Genomic DNA, 12670 nt, shown 5'->3' with positions numbered 1-12670 from the left:
TTTGCCAGGGCTGGACGCTAAGGGAGGAGCACCCCCGCTGCCTGCCTGCTCCGAGCCCGCGCGGCGCCAGCAGAGCGGTGTGGGCCGCGCTGGGACACGGGGCCGCCCTGGGACACCGGCCCGCGGCGCCGGGCAGACGTTCGGCAGCGCCGCCTGAGGCGTCTGTACCTGAACGCCGGCGGAAGCGCCGCCCCTGCTCCGCGCACCGACAGGCGGGGCCGCCGCGGCCGGGACTACATTTCCCAGCAGCCCCCGCGCAGCCCGGCGGGGCGCAGGCGCGGGGCGGCCGGGCCGGGAGGCGGCGGGGCCGCGAGGGGATGCGGGCGGCGCGCGGAGCCATGGCCGGTGAGTGCCGGCGGGCGCGGGGGAGCCCGCGCCGCCCTCGCGTGCCGCCCTCGCACCTCCCGCCCTGCCGCGGGGAAAGGGCCGGCAGGGGCTCGGACCTGCCCCTCCAGCGCAGCTGCGCCTCTCGCCCCGGGCCTCAGCCGGTGAGGGGGGCCGCTGCCGGGCGCCGCCTGCCCGTGCGCCCCGGGGCTCACCGCGGGGTCACCGCCTCCCCTCTGGCGCCAGGGGCCGCCCTGAGGCGCTGCCGGCCGCTCCTTGTCCTCTCGGGGCCCTTTCCCCTGACCGTGGGGCCGCACCGGGGCTGGCTGCTGGCAGTGTCCCCGGGGTCGCCAGTCCCAGCCGGGACTGGGAAGGCCTCAGCCCTGGGCGCTGCCTCGGAGCCTCTGAGGGGTCTGAAATAACGCCGGGGCCCGAGGGAGGTGCTGGGGCGTTCCGGCCTTGCTGCAGACCGGTGGAAGCCGCCGGCCGTGCGTCTCTGCTGCTGCAGCGCTTGGCTTGTCGGGAACTTGATCTGAACAAACCAGACCGCTTAGCTTCTGCTGTTTTCCAGAAAAACATGCTTTATAGGAATACAAATACACACCATTTTTCACTCTGATGCGCTTCTACCTGTTTGTGGTGTGCATTGCTGTAGGCTATCCTAAAAATTGCTTTTGAAGACGTTTTGGAGGCAGCTTAGAAAGGCAGGAACAAGAGACCTTGGGCCTCTACAGCACTGCTGCACGTTTCTCTGTATTTCTGTTACTTCTGCATCTCAGCATTTTTAAACAAAACTGTGGGCACAAGTACATGTTGTGACTGAGCTTTAATTTTGCTCTTTAACAAACTCCAGACCTCAGGCATGGGGAAAATGGGAAAATTAATGGAAAAATGGTTTTAAACATTATGGGAACAAAGTTTGTTAAATTTTCTCCTAGTAGATGCTCTTTCGTTTGGGTTTTTTTGGTTTTGTTTTCAAAAGTGAACTTACGCTGAAATATAAATCTTTACGTGTCTATTTTCTCAGAGCTAAAATGTACTCCACAAGTACAGGAAAGTTTTGGGTAGATTCCTAGTATGGTTATCAGGGTGGGCCTGAAAGCTAACTATGGTTACATCTGTTCGAAATCTCAGTGAAGCTTTGTTTACTCAATAAGCCAAATATTAAAAGTCTCTCACATGAAGGAGCAGCAAAGTAAGCAGTTAATCGTTTGCATAACTTCTGGAAACTAGCTGCTTAGCTGCTGAAGTGAGAACTGAAGTAGGAAGAAAGATAATCTGTTCCTGACCAGATCTCATCGTCATTTGAATCAGTTCTTCCTGTTTCCCTGACCGCTGAGGCTGGCTGTGTTGCTTCCTGCTTTTTCTTTACCCTGTTTGGTCTTTGACTGTGTAACAGGAGTTTTCCAGAGAAGAGAGATGCTTTGAAACTGGGGTACTTTTCTTTATGAATCCAGAGTGTTGGGTTTTTTTAAAAGGAGACAGTTCTACCTGATGGAGATGTGTTTTCCTACAGCCCAGGGTACTAGGAGACTCGTGGAGGGAAGTCCAACGGGTGTGCACAAAACCTTGTTTGATCTCTCCCACTTGTGTACCTCAAGGGCCTGCAAATATAAATTGTGCTTAGCCCCAGCAGAGACAGTGTTGATAACACTTGCAGCTCTCGCTTGGCTAGAAACCAAATTGCAAAGAAATGATCAGGAAAGATGTTATTTTTATTGTTTTTTATAGCTGTTTCCCAGGCCAGGTGGGATTTGAGGGATAAAAGCAAACTATTCCCGTATTTGTGCTTTTGGGATTACCCAATCTTTTAGGTTGCTAGTGGCATTTTGGGGTGTGCAGCGCTCATCAGGCGATGGGCGTGACAAAACGGGAGGCTCACAAAACGTGTAGCAAACTGGGGAGGAAGAGCAGGTCTAGGTGACTAGTAATCTTCCTTCCTGTCACTTGGTACCTTACATTAGAACTTGGGCTGGCTACTGCCCGGGCTACCTGTTACTGGCCTATGAACTCTGATCTTGGACCTGAGCGGAGCGATGGCGGGGGGTGGTTCCCACTGGCGGGCCTAGGTTTGAGTGTTCTCCCTGTTTTAAGAGACTGTTTCCAGAGTCAGACAGGCCACAAAATGAGTTGGAAGTGGTTTGTGTATATGTTAATATATGAGCAAATTAATTTTGTTAAATGCTCATTAGTGAATTCAAATTTCGAAGAGTTTTTCCTGGGGGAATTCTGCTGACCTAGTTGTTTTCTTTTCTGCTCTTAGACTTCCGCCTGGCACTTATTCAGCTTCATGTGTCTGCCATTAAATCGGATAACCTTCAACGAGCCTGTGGGCTGGTGAGAGAAGCATCAGCTAGAGGAGCAAAAGTTGTGGCTTTACCTGTAAGTAAAGATCATGCTACTTAGCACCTACACCTCAAATCCTTGGAAACCTCTTTCTAGTGTTAGTCACACGTTATGTATTCCTGTTTCTCTCTGGATAGCTTAGGTGCTGTATGAGGCTCCAAAATAGAAAAAAAAAACCAGGGGTTCTGTCTAGCAGCACAGTTAAGGGGGGCGAAAACAAGAAGCACAAAAAAAAAAAAGGAAAAAGCAGGTTGTCTCTTTTGTGGTATAAGATTCTGTTTAAGTTTGTGCTGGTTTAAATCCCAGGCAATTCCACCACTGGTATGTTTTGAATTCACAAAAGCGATGCTGTGGTTTGAATCTTTGCAGAAGCCTTCCATGCTAGAAATGTAGGAAAAGGTGATTTTCAGCTAAAGACTGTTGATGAAAGAAAACAGGTGTACAGTGATTCTCTTTGCAATAATCATTTCAGATTGAATAGTACACAAGAAACAAAATAGATTTAAGATATTTCCAGCAGGTCATTTATGGCTGTGAATTATGATTAAAATGCATTTCTCTTGTCGCTCCCTTGTGTGGGAACATAAATAGCCACTTAAAATCACTGGTAATTTCTGATTTACTTCTTGGGCTTCAGCCATGATAACCTTGCTGAATTTTCACACAGAGGAGTGTGCTGGCAACCAGGTGACCCTCCCAGTGCAGCTCTGAGCATTTTTCCTCTCTTCCTGGGGGTTCATGTGTTCCCTCTGTGCCTTGCAGCATCTGACTCAGGAGTGCAAAGTTCTTTTCTGGGTGAACTTTTGGTCTGAATGTTTTACATACAGAATGTTGTCCCTCCTGCTGTCACAGGCGCAGCATTAAGCAACCTTCCCACTCCTCTGTGCTAACACAGCTCTTCTGTTGCACATGTGACCTTTGATTGTTCTACTGGGCCTCCTACGTTGAGATTATCTATTATTTGCTAGTTTCATCATGTGTACAAACATTGAGTTTTCTGGACCTATTTAGTTGAGGTACTTATTTTGCCAATGATAATTTATGCTTTTAGAGTAAAACTCGTCAAACAAGAGCAAGGTTTTTCACAGACTTTTGGGAGGTAAATTTTGTACTAGCATTAGGACATGGGCATGAAATACTCTCTTCCCTCTGCCTTTTTTTTTTTTTTTTAAAGCCACGCTACATAAAGAACAGAAATAACTTGCACGGAGTATGTAATCTACACCTTTGCAGAGGCATACAGCAGTTTTCCCGTGACCTGTCAGCCTTCACGTGTTAAACTTCATTTCTGAACCAGGAAAAATTTGTGAGAGAAAAACACTTTGTAATGTTTATGGATAAAGAAATAAAACCATTTGAATCTAGAAATGGATATAAAGCAATTCAAAGATCTGTCCAGGTATTCTTACCGCTTTGGAGAGCGCAGAATCTCCAAAACCTGCAGTTTTGTCCTAGCGTTGACTGACGGGCAGCCCCGTGCGCTGCTACCACAAGCTTGCACAGAGCTCTGCCAGCCTCGGTACCACCCGCACTGGCACTGCAAGTGGCAAGATGAAGGTGGAGGCAGCTGGCATTGCTTTTATTTCCTTGAAGTTCAGTCCAGCTTTCAAAAGCCTGGGAAGCTTGTTTGACAGTCTGCAGAGACTTCCCTTCCTGCCTCTTCCATCTACAAATTCTGCTGTGGGTTAGTTGGTGCCTGCTGGCCCGGTGTCTGTATATGGGGCAAAAACATCCATCCCGTTTTGGTTCAGTTACTCCAGTTCAGTAGAATCTACTACAGTTGTTAAGAAGTTTGCTTGAGTGGTTAAGCCATACGTTTACTGTGCTATTCACAGCTTGGTTTTGGTTTTGTTTTTTTTTTTTTTTTAATTCCTGGTACAAGTTCCAGTGAGCAAAGGTAACAACTGAGGGAGATGCTTGGGCTGGTAATCTCTTGTGAAAGAGTGGGTGCTGGTACTGTTTGATAGTCCATCTGTGGCCTTCAGCTGTACTCCTTTAGGGGACAAAAAAGTATTGGGGGCAGAGAGAACAAGTCTCACATCCTCAGAGAGCTGGCAAATAGGCAGAGTAAAAGTTCTGGATATTTTGACTATCTCAAACACCACTAGCCACCTACTTTAGGCATCTAAACTGCTCTGTTAATCTTACTCTAAAGATTACATGCCTGGTTCTGAGGGACAGCAAATCTTTAACTAGAGCCTAAGACAGAAGACACTGTTCAGTTGAGGAAATGGTGTTTAAAGGATTGTTTTAGCAAAAGAATGAGTAACTGAAAAATGCATGCTTTTGCCAAGGTCCTTTTAAAAATGAAAAAAACTATGTGCTGTGGATGAGCACAAGCATGTCGGTTTTGAGAGAATTTATTTAGCTTGTAACTTGGCAAGTGAGCTAGGTGGAACTTGAGTCATCGTTCTGATGAGAACACATCTTGTGATCTTGTTAAGCCTAGACTGATAAATACGCTAGCCTTGTTACTTGCAGCTTGCATGATGCATGTAGCTCATGTTCTGTTTGGCACACGTTCACACCAACACACCCCCTGCATTTTCTCTAATCGTTAGGGTCTCTCTGGCCTCCTGATATTCTCCGATTTGCTTATCGAGCTCCTGTAAACTAAACTCCTGTAACTAAAGACTGTATGAGAACACTGATAGAGAGGAGTTTGAAAGGTCAAGTACATCTCCTTGCAGTGGTATAACTGGATTTTAACTTCTTTTTCCCCCTAATTCTAGGAATGCTTTAATTCTCCATATGGAACACAATACTTTAAGGAGTATGCAGAGAAGATCCCTGGGGAATCGACACAAAAGCTGTCAGAAGTTGCAAAGGAGTGCAGCATATATCTCATTGGAGGTAGTTTAGTCTTTGTGACCGTGTCATAGAGGGACAAGTGGGCAATGTCTATTACTGCCATTGAATCAAAAGTCCATATAATACAGTGGGGGAACTCTTTGTTCTTGCCTTTACACAGGATCCATTCCAGAAGAGGATGATGGAAAGCTGTATAATACGTGTGCTGTCTTTGGGCCTGATGGTGCTATATTGGCAAAGCATAGGAAGGTAAGATGGCAGAATATTGTTATTAAAAGGTTTCTCAGCAGTGTTGCACAAATGATTTCATCTGTGCCTGAAGGTAGTGTGAATTAGTAGAATCTCGCATTAATAATAAGCTGTGTACTGTCAGTAAAATTGCCTGTAATTTTTCTTTGGGACCTTCCAAAGGTGGTCATAAATTTGTCCTGGGTAAGGATGGTAAAATGCAGAAGGCATAACTGGCTTTTCTCAGATGCTGGGAGAACTGTGGTGAAGCGTGAATCCTGATCCAACTCCTCTGTGTACCTTGGTCTAGGTCTAAAACACAGTGCCACTTCAATGGAATCGGGATTTTCCCTCAGGTTCCCCATGGATTTAGTCCTCCTGTTATCATATAGACTGTCCTTCACCTACTTTGTGTGCTCTGTGTACGATCAGTGCAGACAGCTGCAGTCCAAGTGCCGGAGCTAAGCTGTGTCTGCTGTTCATGGTAGATGCTGCTGCTTCCACCTGGATGCATCTTCCACCTGGACATTGCCTTGTGCCTTCTGTGAAACTACCTCCTATTTGTAACTGTGGAGTGTAGTTTCTGTTAATCTGACTGTACATACAGGTGTCATTCCTTTGGGGAGCAACAGCTTATTTCTCTCAAGGAAAAACAAAAAAAAAGAGAATGCAGGGTTACTTGGAACAAATGAGGTAGTGCAAAATACCTCTGGGGTGCAGGTATTAATTTATTCTGTTAACTGGTTCCACACTTAGCTACACTGTTAGATCACTTGCTGAAGTACTGTGCTGCTTTCCTTCTATCATACCACACCAGCCTGCAAGCCCGGTAGTTGTAGAATGAGTGCAGGCTTGTACTGTGTAAATATGAACAAATAATAATGCAAAACCAGCTGTATTTTTAGGAGACTCTGGTCAGGAACAGAATCTTCCACAGCAAGGGAGGGATAAAGACTGTCTGCAGGGTCTAAGAGGCATCTGCATAGCTGAAGTCATGGGAACTTTATGACTTGCTGAAGGTATTTTCTGGAGAAGTTTTGCAAGAGTGGGACTCAAATCTTAGAGAGGAAAACATCACCTGCTTTAACAGACTTTAAAATCATCCTGACAAATTCAAGATGTTTTATAAGTATCCTTTCTTTTGCAAAATTACTCATTAGATCAAGATATCTAGCTATTTTGCAGGGATTCTTTCCATGAAGAAGACATAGACCCATGCTACAAATTAATTGTTATATTTTTAGCTATTTTTAACTACTCTCTATTACTGCATGGGAGAAGGATAGGGCATTCTATTTGGTAAGCAATATAAATATTTGATATGTGCATCACTTGGGTCACAGGGATTATGTGTGTTGTTTAAAACGGCTGGTCTTTTTTATTTTTTCCAAATAACTTTAGATATGTCTATTTCTGTAAAGAAGAAAACTGCTTTAAATCATCTTTAGCAGATTTTACAATCTTAAGCAATGTTTAGTTGGCATCCTGACAAAAGTGTTGTCTAGATAATGGTAGCTAGAAAACATGTGGCTAATAGAAAGAGGCACAAATACCAAGCAGAGAAATGGTATTAATTGTTATTAATCATACTGTAATTACAGGTTCATTTGTTTGACATTAATATTCCTGGGAAGATACAGTTCAAAGAGTCTGAAACACTGAGTCCAGGGAATAGTTTCTCCATGTTTGATACTCGTGAGTATAAGAGAAGCCGTCCCTCTAAGAAGCTCTACCACAATATCACTAGTCATTCTGGAGTTCTCTTACCCCTCCTTCTCCCCAGCAATAGATTTTTAGACTATTGATCAGATTTATATTAGGCATTTGACAGCCGTGGCAAATATAGTTTAAGTTTGTTCCAAATGCGTGGATCACTTCTGAAACTTCTAAAAAGGCAGCGTGATTGCAAAAAAGGACAGAGGAGTAGAAAGGGTTGAAGCATACATCATGGCACTTCCCTTAATAAATAGTGGTATTGATTTGTCAAAGAGGAATTACTCTATTTTTTTATAGTAGTTACATCTTTTAAATGGTTCTTATAAAATATGGCTTGGAAAAGAAGATGTGTAGCAAACAGCTACACTGGCACATTGTTTCATGTGAGGATGATGTAATAATGGAGACAATTAACTGTAAATCCCATTCCAACATTCTTGAATCAACCATATCAGATAAAAAAAGCAACACACCTACTTCCCTCCCTGCCCCAGTATTCAAAAGTTAACACGTCCTGTTTACTGAGCTCACTGAAGAGTCTCATCTCCCGTGGTCACTTTTTCCTCCTTGCAATGTGCATTCTGTAAGAAGGTACATGACTGTAGTTTCTCGAGCCCTTGAAGAGCAGTGACTGCTTTCTTTTCTTAAGAAGAAAACAATTGAAAAACCTGCAGCTAAATCAGAAAGGAATACATTACACAAAGGCCTGGTATACCACGATTTTGTGGAAATGGCTGTTTTTAAAGGGTAGGTAAGACTGCTTCTCACAGTCCTCCTCATCATGAACCATGAATTCCTCCCCACAAATAGGCAGTGCTTGTTACAGATAAGGATACACATTTAAATACAGCTTCTCGTGTTACTGTGAGACACGTAAAATAACAGTTGGCAGGATGGCTACCGGGAGTCTTGTGATTGCTTTTGTGTACTTGTGACAGCGATACGACTGTTGTCTCTTGTGTTTTGAGAACAGCATACTGTAAAGTGGGCCTGGGCATCTGCTATGATATCAGATTTGCGGAGATGGCTCAAGTCTACGGCCAGAAAGGTGAGGCTGGGTCACCGAAGGGAGCACGGTTACCCCTAAGGCTGGAACTAGGCAGGGCCAGGTCAGGGTGGTAGTACTAGGCAGGCTGTGTCATCCGGTGCTCTTATCTTCTCCCCCTAACACAAAATACAGACTTTTGTTATTCAAATAAGGGTCTGTTCTCCTTAAGTAAAGTAACAATCATTTCCTGATACACGTTTGCTGAGGGAGATGGGTATATCCGCACCCTTGGCAGTGTATCACAGGGCTCTGCTGGCAGAAGTACTCACCTGTGTCATGCAGGGACAGGCTCTGTTTGGTTCCATTTTGGGCAGAGGTTGGGAGGGACTGAGAGAAACCTTGCCTTGAGTCTCGGTGTGAAGGGTCACTGTAGGGTAAACCACATTCCCCTTAATGATGGTTGGGTTCTTTCCTTTTTACAAAGGCTGCCAGCTGCTGATATATCCAGGGGCTTTTAACCTGACAACAGGACCAGCTCATTGGGAACTGCTGCAGAGGGGACGGTAAGAACAAAGTAACAGCTTATCCTGTTCCAGAGGGAGTTTTAGCACATGGAACTGTTCTTGTGTTCCAAATGACACCCTGCAGCACAAGTGGTGCTGCGGGGCCACTCTGCCGTTGGAGCTGCACCATTCCTCAGGCCTTGCATGGGACACCAACATGATTTTGCTGTCAAGGAGAAAAGCAGGAAATGCTCATCCTTCGCTCCTGCCAGCCCCTCCACACTTATGCCCTTTCGAGGAGCTTTTTCCCGTGGCTCTGTAAGCACCCTTCACACACAGACTTCTAGACAGAAGAGCCAATAACCATTTGAGAACTGCTCTAATTACAGATAGAAATAGACCCTGAGATTCCTGAGTGCTGCATTATTTATTCATTTGGTCAGCTTCAATCAACTTTGCTACGTACTGAATGAACATGTAATTCATTCTACCCACTAACTCCGGAGCGAGTGCTAGAGGCTTCTCTTTCCAGGCTCTGCTTTCAGTTTGTTTCATATCGTTTACAGTTTTGGCTAGTCCTTAAGAGGACATACAGCTTGCTCTTCAGAGCAAATTCTTTCTCTTCCGCTTCGTTACTTGGTGGCATAAAAAAAACTTCACTTTTCCACCCCTTCCCTCATCTTTCTGTGAACACAGAGCTGTTGATAATCAAGTCTACGTAGCGACCGTATCTCCTGCTAGAGATGAAAAAGCATCCTATGTTGCCTGGGGACACAGCACTGTAGTAAATCCATGGTGAGTTCAGAAAAAAACCCCAAACCTACCTTTTCTAGGTTTAAAAATGTTTTACGTGATAGTCACATTTCAATGCCACATTTCCATCTACTCTTAAAAATGTCATAAGTTCTGGGTAAAAAGCACCTGATACTTAAGCCTGCATTCTTAAATCATCCTTTAAAACTGTCTGACTGAAAAACAAGACACTAAAACTAGTTTAACAGTAGGTATGCTTTTTGGTAACAAAGAAGCTACTTAGTACTAGTATTTAGCATTAGTTAAGCTGCTGACCTTTTCAACTTGTCCCTGAAGTTCAGCCCATTATATACTATACATTTTGGTAATTCTCTGTGCAGAACTGAACCATCTTAAACAGCTTACACAAAATATTTCATTTCCTCAAAGAACAACACTGCTTTGACATAAGAAAGAAGAATGTCTTCAGCTAGGTAAGAGACATATTCTGACTTAAGCAGAAGTCACGCAGGTGCACAGGAGGTAAAAGTGACCAAATCTTCAGGCAGTTATTTTCTTTCAAATAAATCCACTGATAGTTCTCTTCTAGATGATTGCAAAGTAAGAAAAGCTTTATCCATGTCTTGAGCTTTTAACTTTATATGATGAAAGCAGTGACAGAACACCTACTGGGAGACATGATAAGTACCGTCCAGTAGCTCATGCAGAGTGAAAGTATACTCCTATTAAAAGCCTGTAGGATCTAAAAGGAGGAAGTGTTAGTCTTTGCCATATACGGTTGTCCCTGGTGAAGTTGTCTTTCCCCTGGAGGTATATCGCATGCTTACGGGCACTGGTTCTCAGAGCTGCTCTTACCATGATTCCTGATCTTCAGAAGCATACTTATGTGAAGTATGTATATGTTGCATATAAAATGTGCCACATATAAAGCCTGGAAGCCATTTCGATCATGCCAGAGTTATGAATTATGATGCTATTTTTAGGATAGCCCTGTCTTTACAGCTGTAGACATCAAGGGTAGGAGCTCCCTTTTATACAAACAGCAGCAACTGGACCGATGCCTTCAGACCTCGGTGTTAATGCTGTGAACACATGTGCTTTCTCTTGCAGGGGTGAAGTCATAGCCAAAGCTGGGGCAGAGGAAACAGTTATATACACAGATATAGGTAAGGGTAGAGTGCTTTTTTCTGCTTGCTTTCTTGAGTACAGGTCACAAGACTAAGGAGAGACAGTCTTTTAAGTCTGTGGGCTTGCACATGCAATTTCAGATGATGCGGTGTTCCCATCCCTTCCCCGCCTTTGCTAGACCAAAGTAAGAACAAGCAGCACTTGACTCCACTCCTCCTATTTCCTTCCTTATGAGGAAGCTGCTGCTTTAGGAAAGAGTTGAGGCTGCCCAGGTGCAGTGCCCCACAGGACCCTTCTCCCTGAAAGCTGCTCTTCTCCCTGCCTTACCTCAGAGCAAGGCAGGAGCTTTCGTTTCTGACTGCTGTTCTAATAGCTCTTTCTTCCCCCCCTGCAGATATGAAGAAGCTTGCAGAAATACGTCAACAAATTCCTATTTTAAGCCAGAAGCGTTGTGATCTCTATGGCATAGAGATGAAAAAGTGAAGCTGGGTGAAGAGGCTGCTGCTCTCATCTTCGGAAGGATTCCCTTACTCGTTGCTCCACAATCTACTGCTAAAGAGGCCAGTTAATTAAAAAAACCCCACAAATTTGGTGTAGTAATTCTAAAATTGATTCAAATACAACTTTTATATCTTCTCACATACTTTGGTATTTTACAGTATTTTACAGCTAGGATAGAGGAGGTGAGATCAGTTCAACACAGTAGTAGTTACTATGGCTTTTTACGCAGCACAATGTTTTAGTTACTTTTTTGGGGCTTTTTGTAGAACATAGAAATGGGAACCATGTTGTCTCTGTAAATCTTCTGAAGTCAGCTTTGGTATTATGAATTTTTCAGCAAATTATCAGATAATCTAGACGCATGGTTCTTCTACCTCTGTCCTTTAGTTGTATGTGCCTTAACAAAGTTCCTTGAATGCCTAACTTCTAACTTGGAAAGAAAATTTAACACACTAAGCAAAAGAGGCAAATTCTGCTCTGTACTATTTGGGACAATGCAAGAAGCTGCCAGGCAGAACCACTACTGCAGGAGAATCTGCAACAGGTTTTGGTTCATGGGTCTTACCTGGAATATATGTGTTAAAACTCCTTATTGCTAAAGTGACGCAGGTTACTGTTTCGTTAAAAAGTGATTCATGTCACCCCACCTTTGCTCTGTATACTGCTTCCTTAATAGAATGTCTGAATGGGCTTGCATTCTGCTGCGTGGCCAATCTTCACCTGAAAAGGCTGAGGGGCGTCAGTTAAAAGGGTTAGAAAACTTGTTGCACTGATTCTTTTTGCCCAGTCTTCCAGAAGATGACAGGTACTGGAATTGCTTCATGTTTAAATGCATCACAGCTGCTCTCAACTTTTTTTTTTTAATGTTCTTTTGGCTTCTCTGAAATGAGCTAGGGGTGTGTGTTAAAAAATTAAAATGAATGGTTAAATTAAGCCAAACCCTGAGGCATCTTTCCCCCCAAAAGATGAGTCACACCATTCCACTCCGTGGCATTATCTATTCCAGCAGGTATTTTTTGGTCTGTACTTCTGGCTGCGTTTTGGTGTACATACTGGAACGCCTAAGAAACAAGCCACAAAGCATAAGGTGAAATGAAGATTTATTTGTTGAAAAATAAATATAAAAAAATTAACAATTTACCATTTGAGTCAAGTCTCCTGCATTAGCTTAGTGCCTCCCACAGACTCAGCAATCAGCATCCATGATGGCCATCACCTGGCTCCAACTTCTAAATCGTAGCAACTATTATACATCCATTTTTCTAAGCTACTGCATCTGCCTTTCCCTCCCCTCTCTATAGCAGTTTAATGTGCAGCAGAGCAGGAACTGAACACAACCTTTGGAGGATTAAAGCAGTGCAGGATTCCCAGG

General features: G+C 44.1%; 1 protein-coding gene across 1 annotated transcript; it reads left to right on the top strand.

Annotated features, from left to right (window-relative positions):
* Positions 1-275: 275 nt before the first annotated feature.
* Positions 276-12439, top strand: NIT2 (nitrilase family member 2). The gene is made up of 10 exons (XM_074851878.1): positions 276-345; positions 2588-2706; positions 5403-5523; positions 5642-5730; positions 7311-7404; positions 8399-8473; positions 8898-8976; positions 9613-9711; positions 10780-10835; positions 11192-12439. Exons 1-10 carry the CDS (start codon positions 318-320, stop codon positions 11278-11280), a joined length of 849 nt encoding a protein of 282 aa, XP_074707979.1. The 5' UTR covers positions 276-317; the 3' UTR covers positions 11281-12439.
* The last annotated feature ends 231 nt before the right edge of the window (positions 12440-12670 follow it).

This window comes from Strix uralensis, chromosome 2 (assembly GCF_047716275.1).
Source record: "Strix uralensis isolate ZFMK-TIS-50842 chromosome 2, bStrUra1, whole genome shotgun sequence".
Lineage (NCBI taxonomy): Eukaryota > Metazoa > Chordata > Aves > Strigiformes > Strigidae > Strix > Strix uralensis.
Note: the sequence above shows the minus strand (reverse complement) of the source record. Positions and strands in the feature narration are given on the sequence as shown.

Bases quoted from the DNA above. Each gene is read 5' to 3' on its own strand.
- NIT2 (XM_074851878.1), top strand. From the start codon at position 318: ATGCGGGCGGCGCGCGGAGCCATGGCCG. The intron at 7,405-8,398 runs GTGAGTATAAGA...TTTTGAGAACAG, and splicing joins TTTCTCCATGTTTGATACTC to CATACTGTAAAGTGGGCCTG. The intron at 8,474-8,897 runs GTGAGGCTGGGT...CTTTTTACAAAG, and splicing joins TCAAGTCTACGGCCAGAAAG to GCTGCCAGCTGCTGATATAT.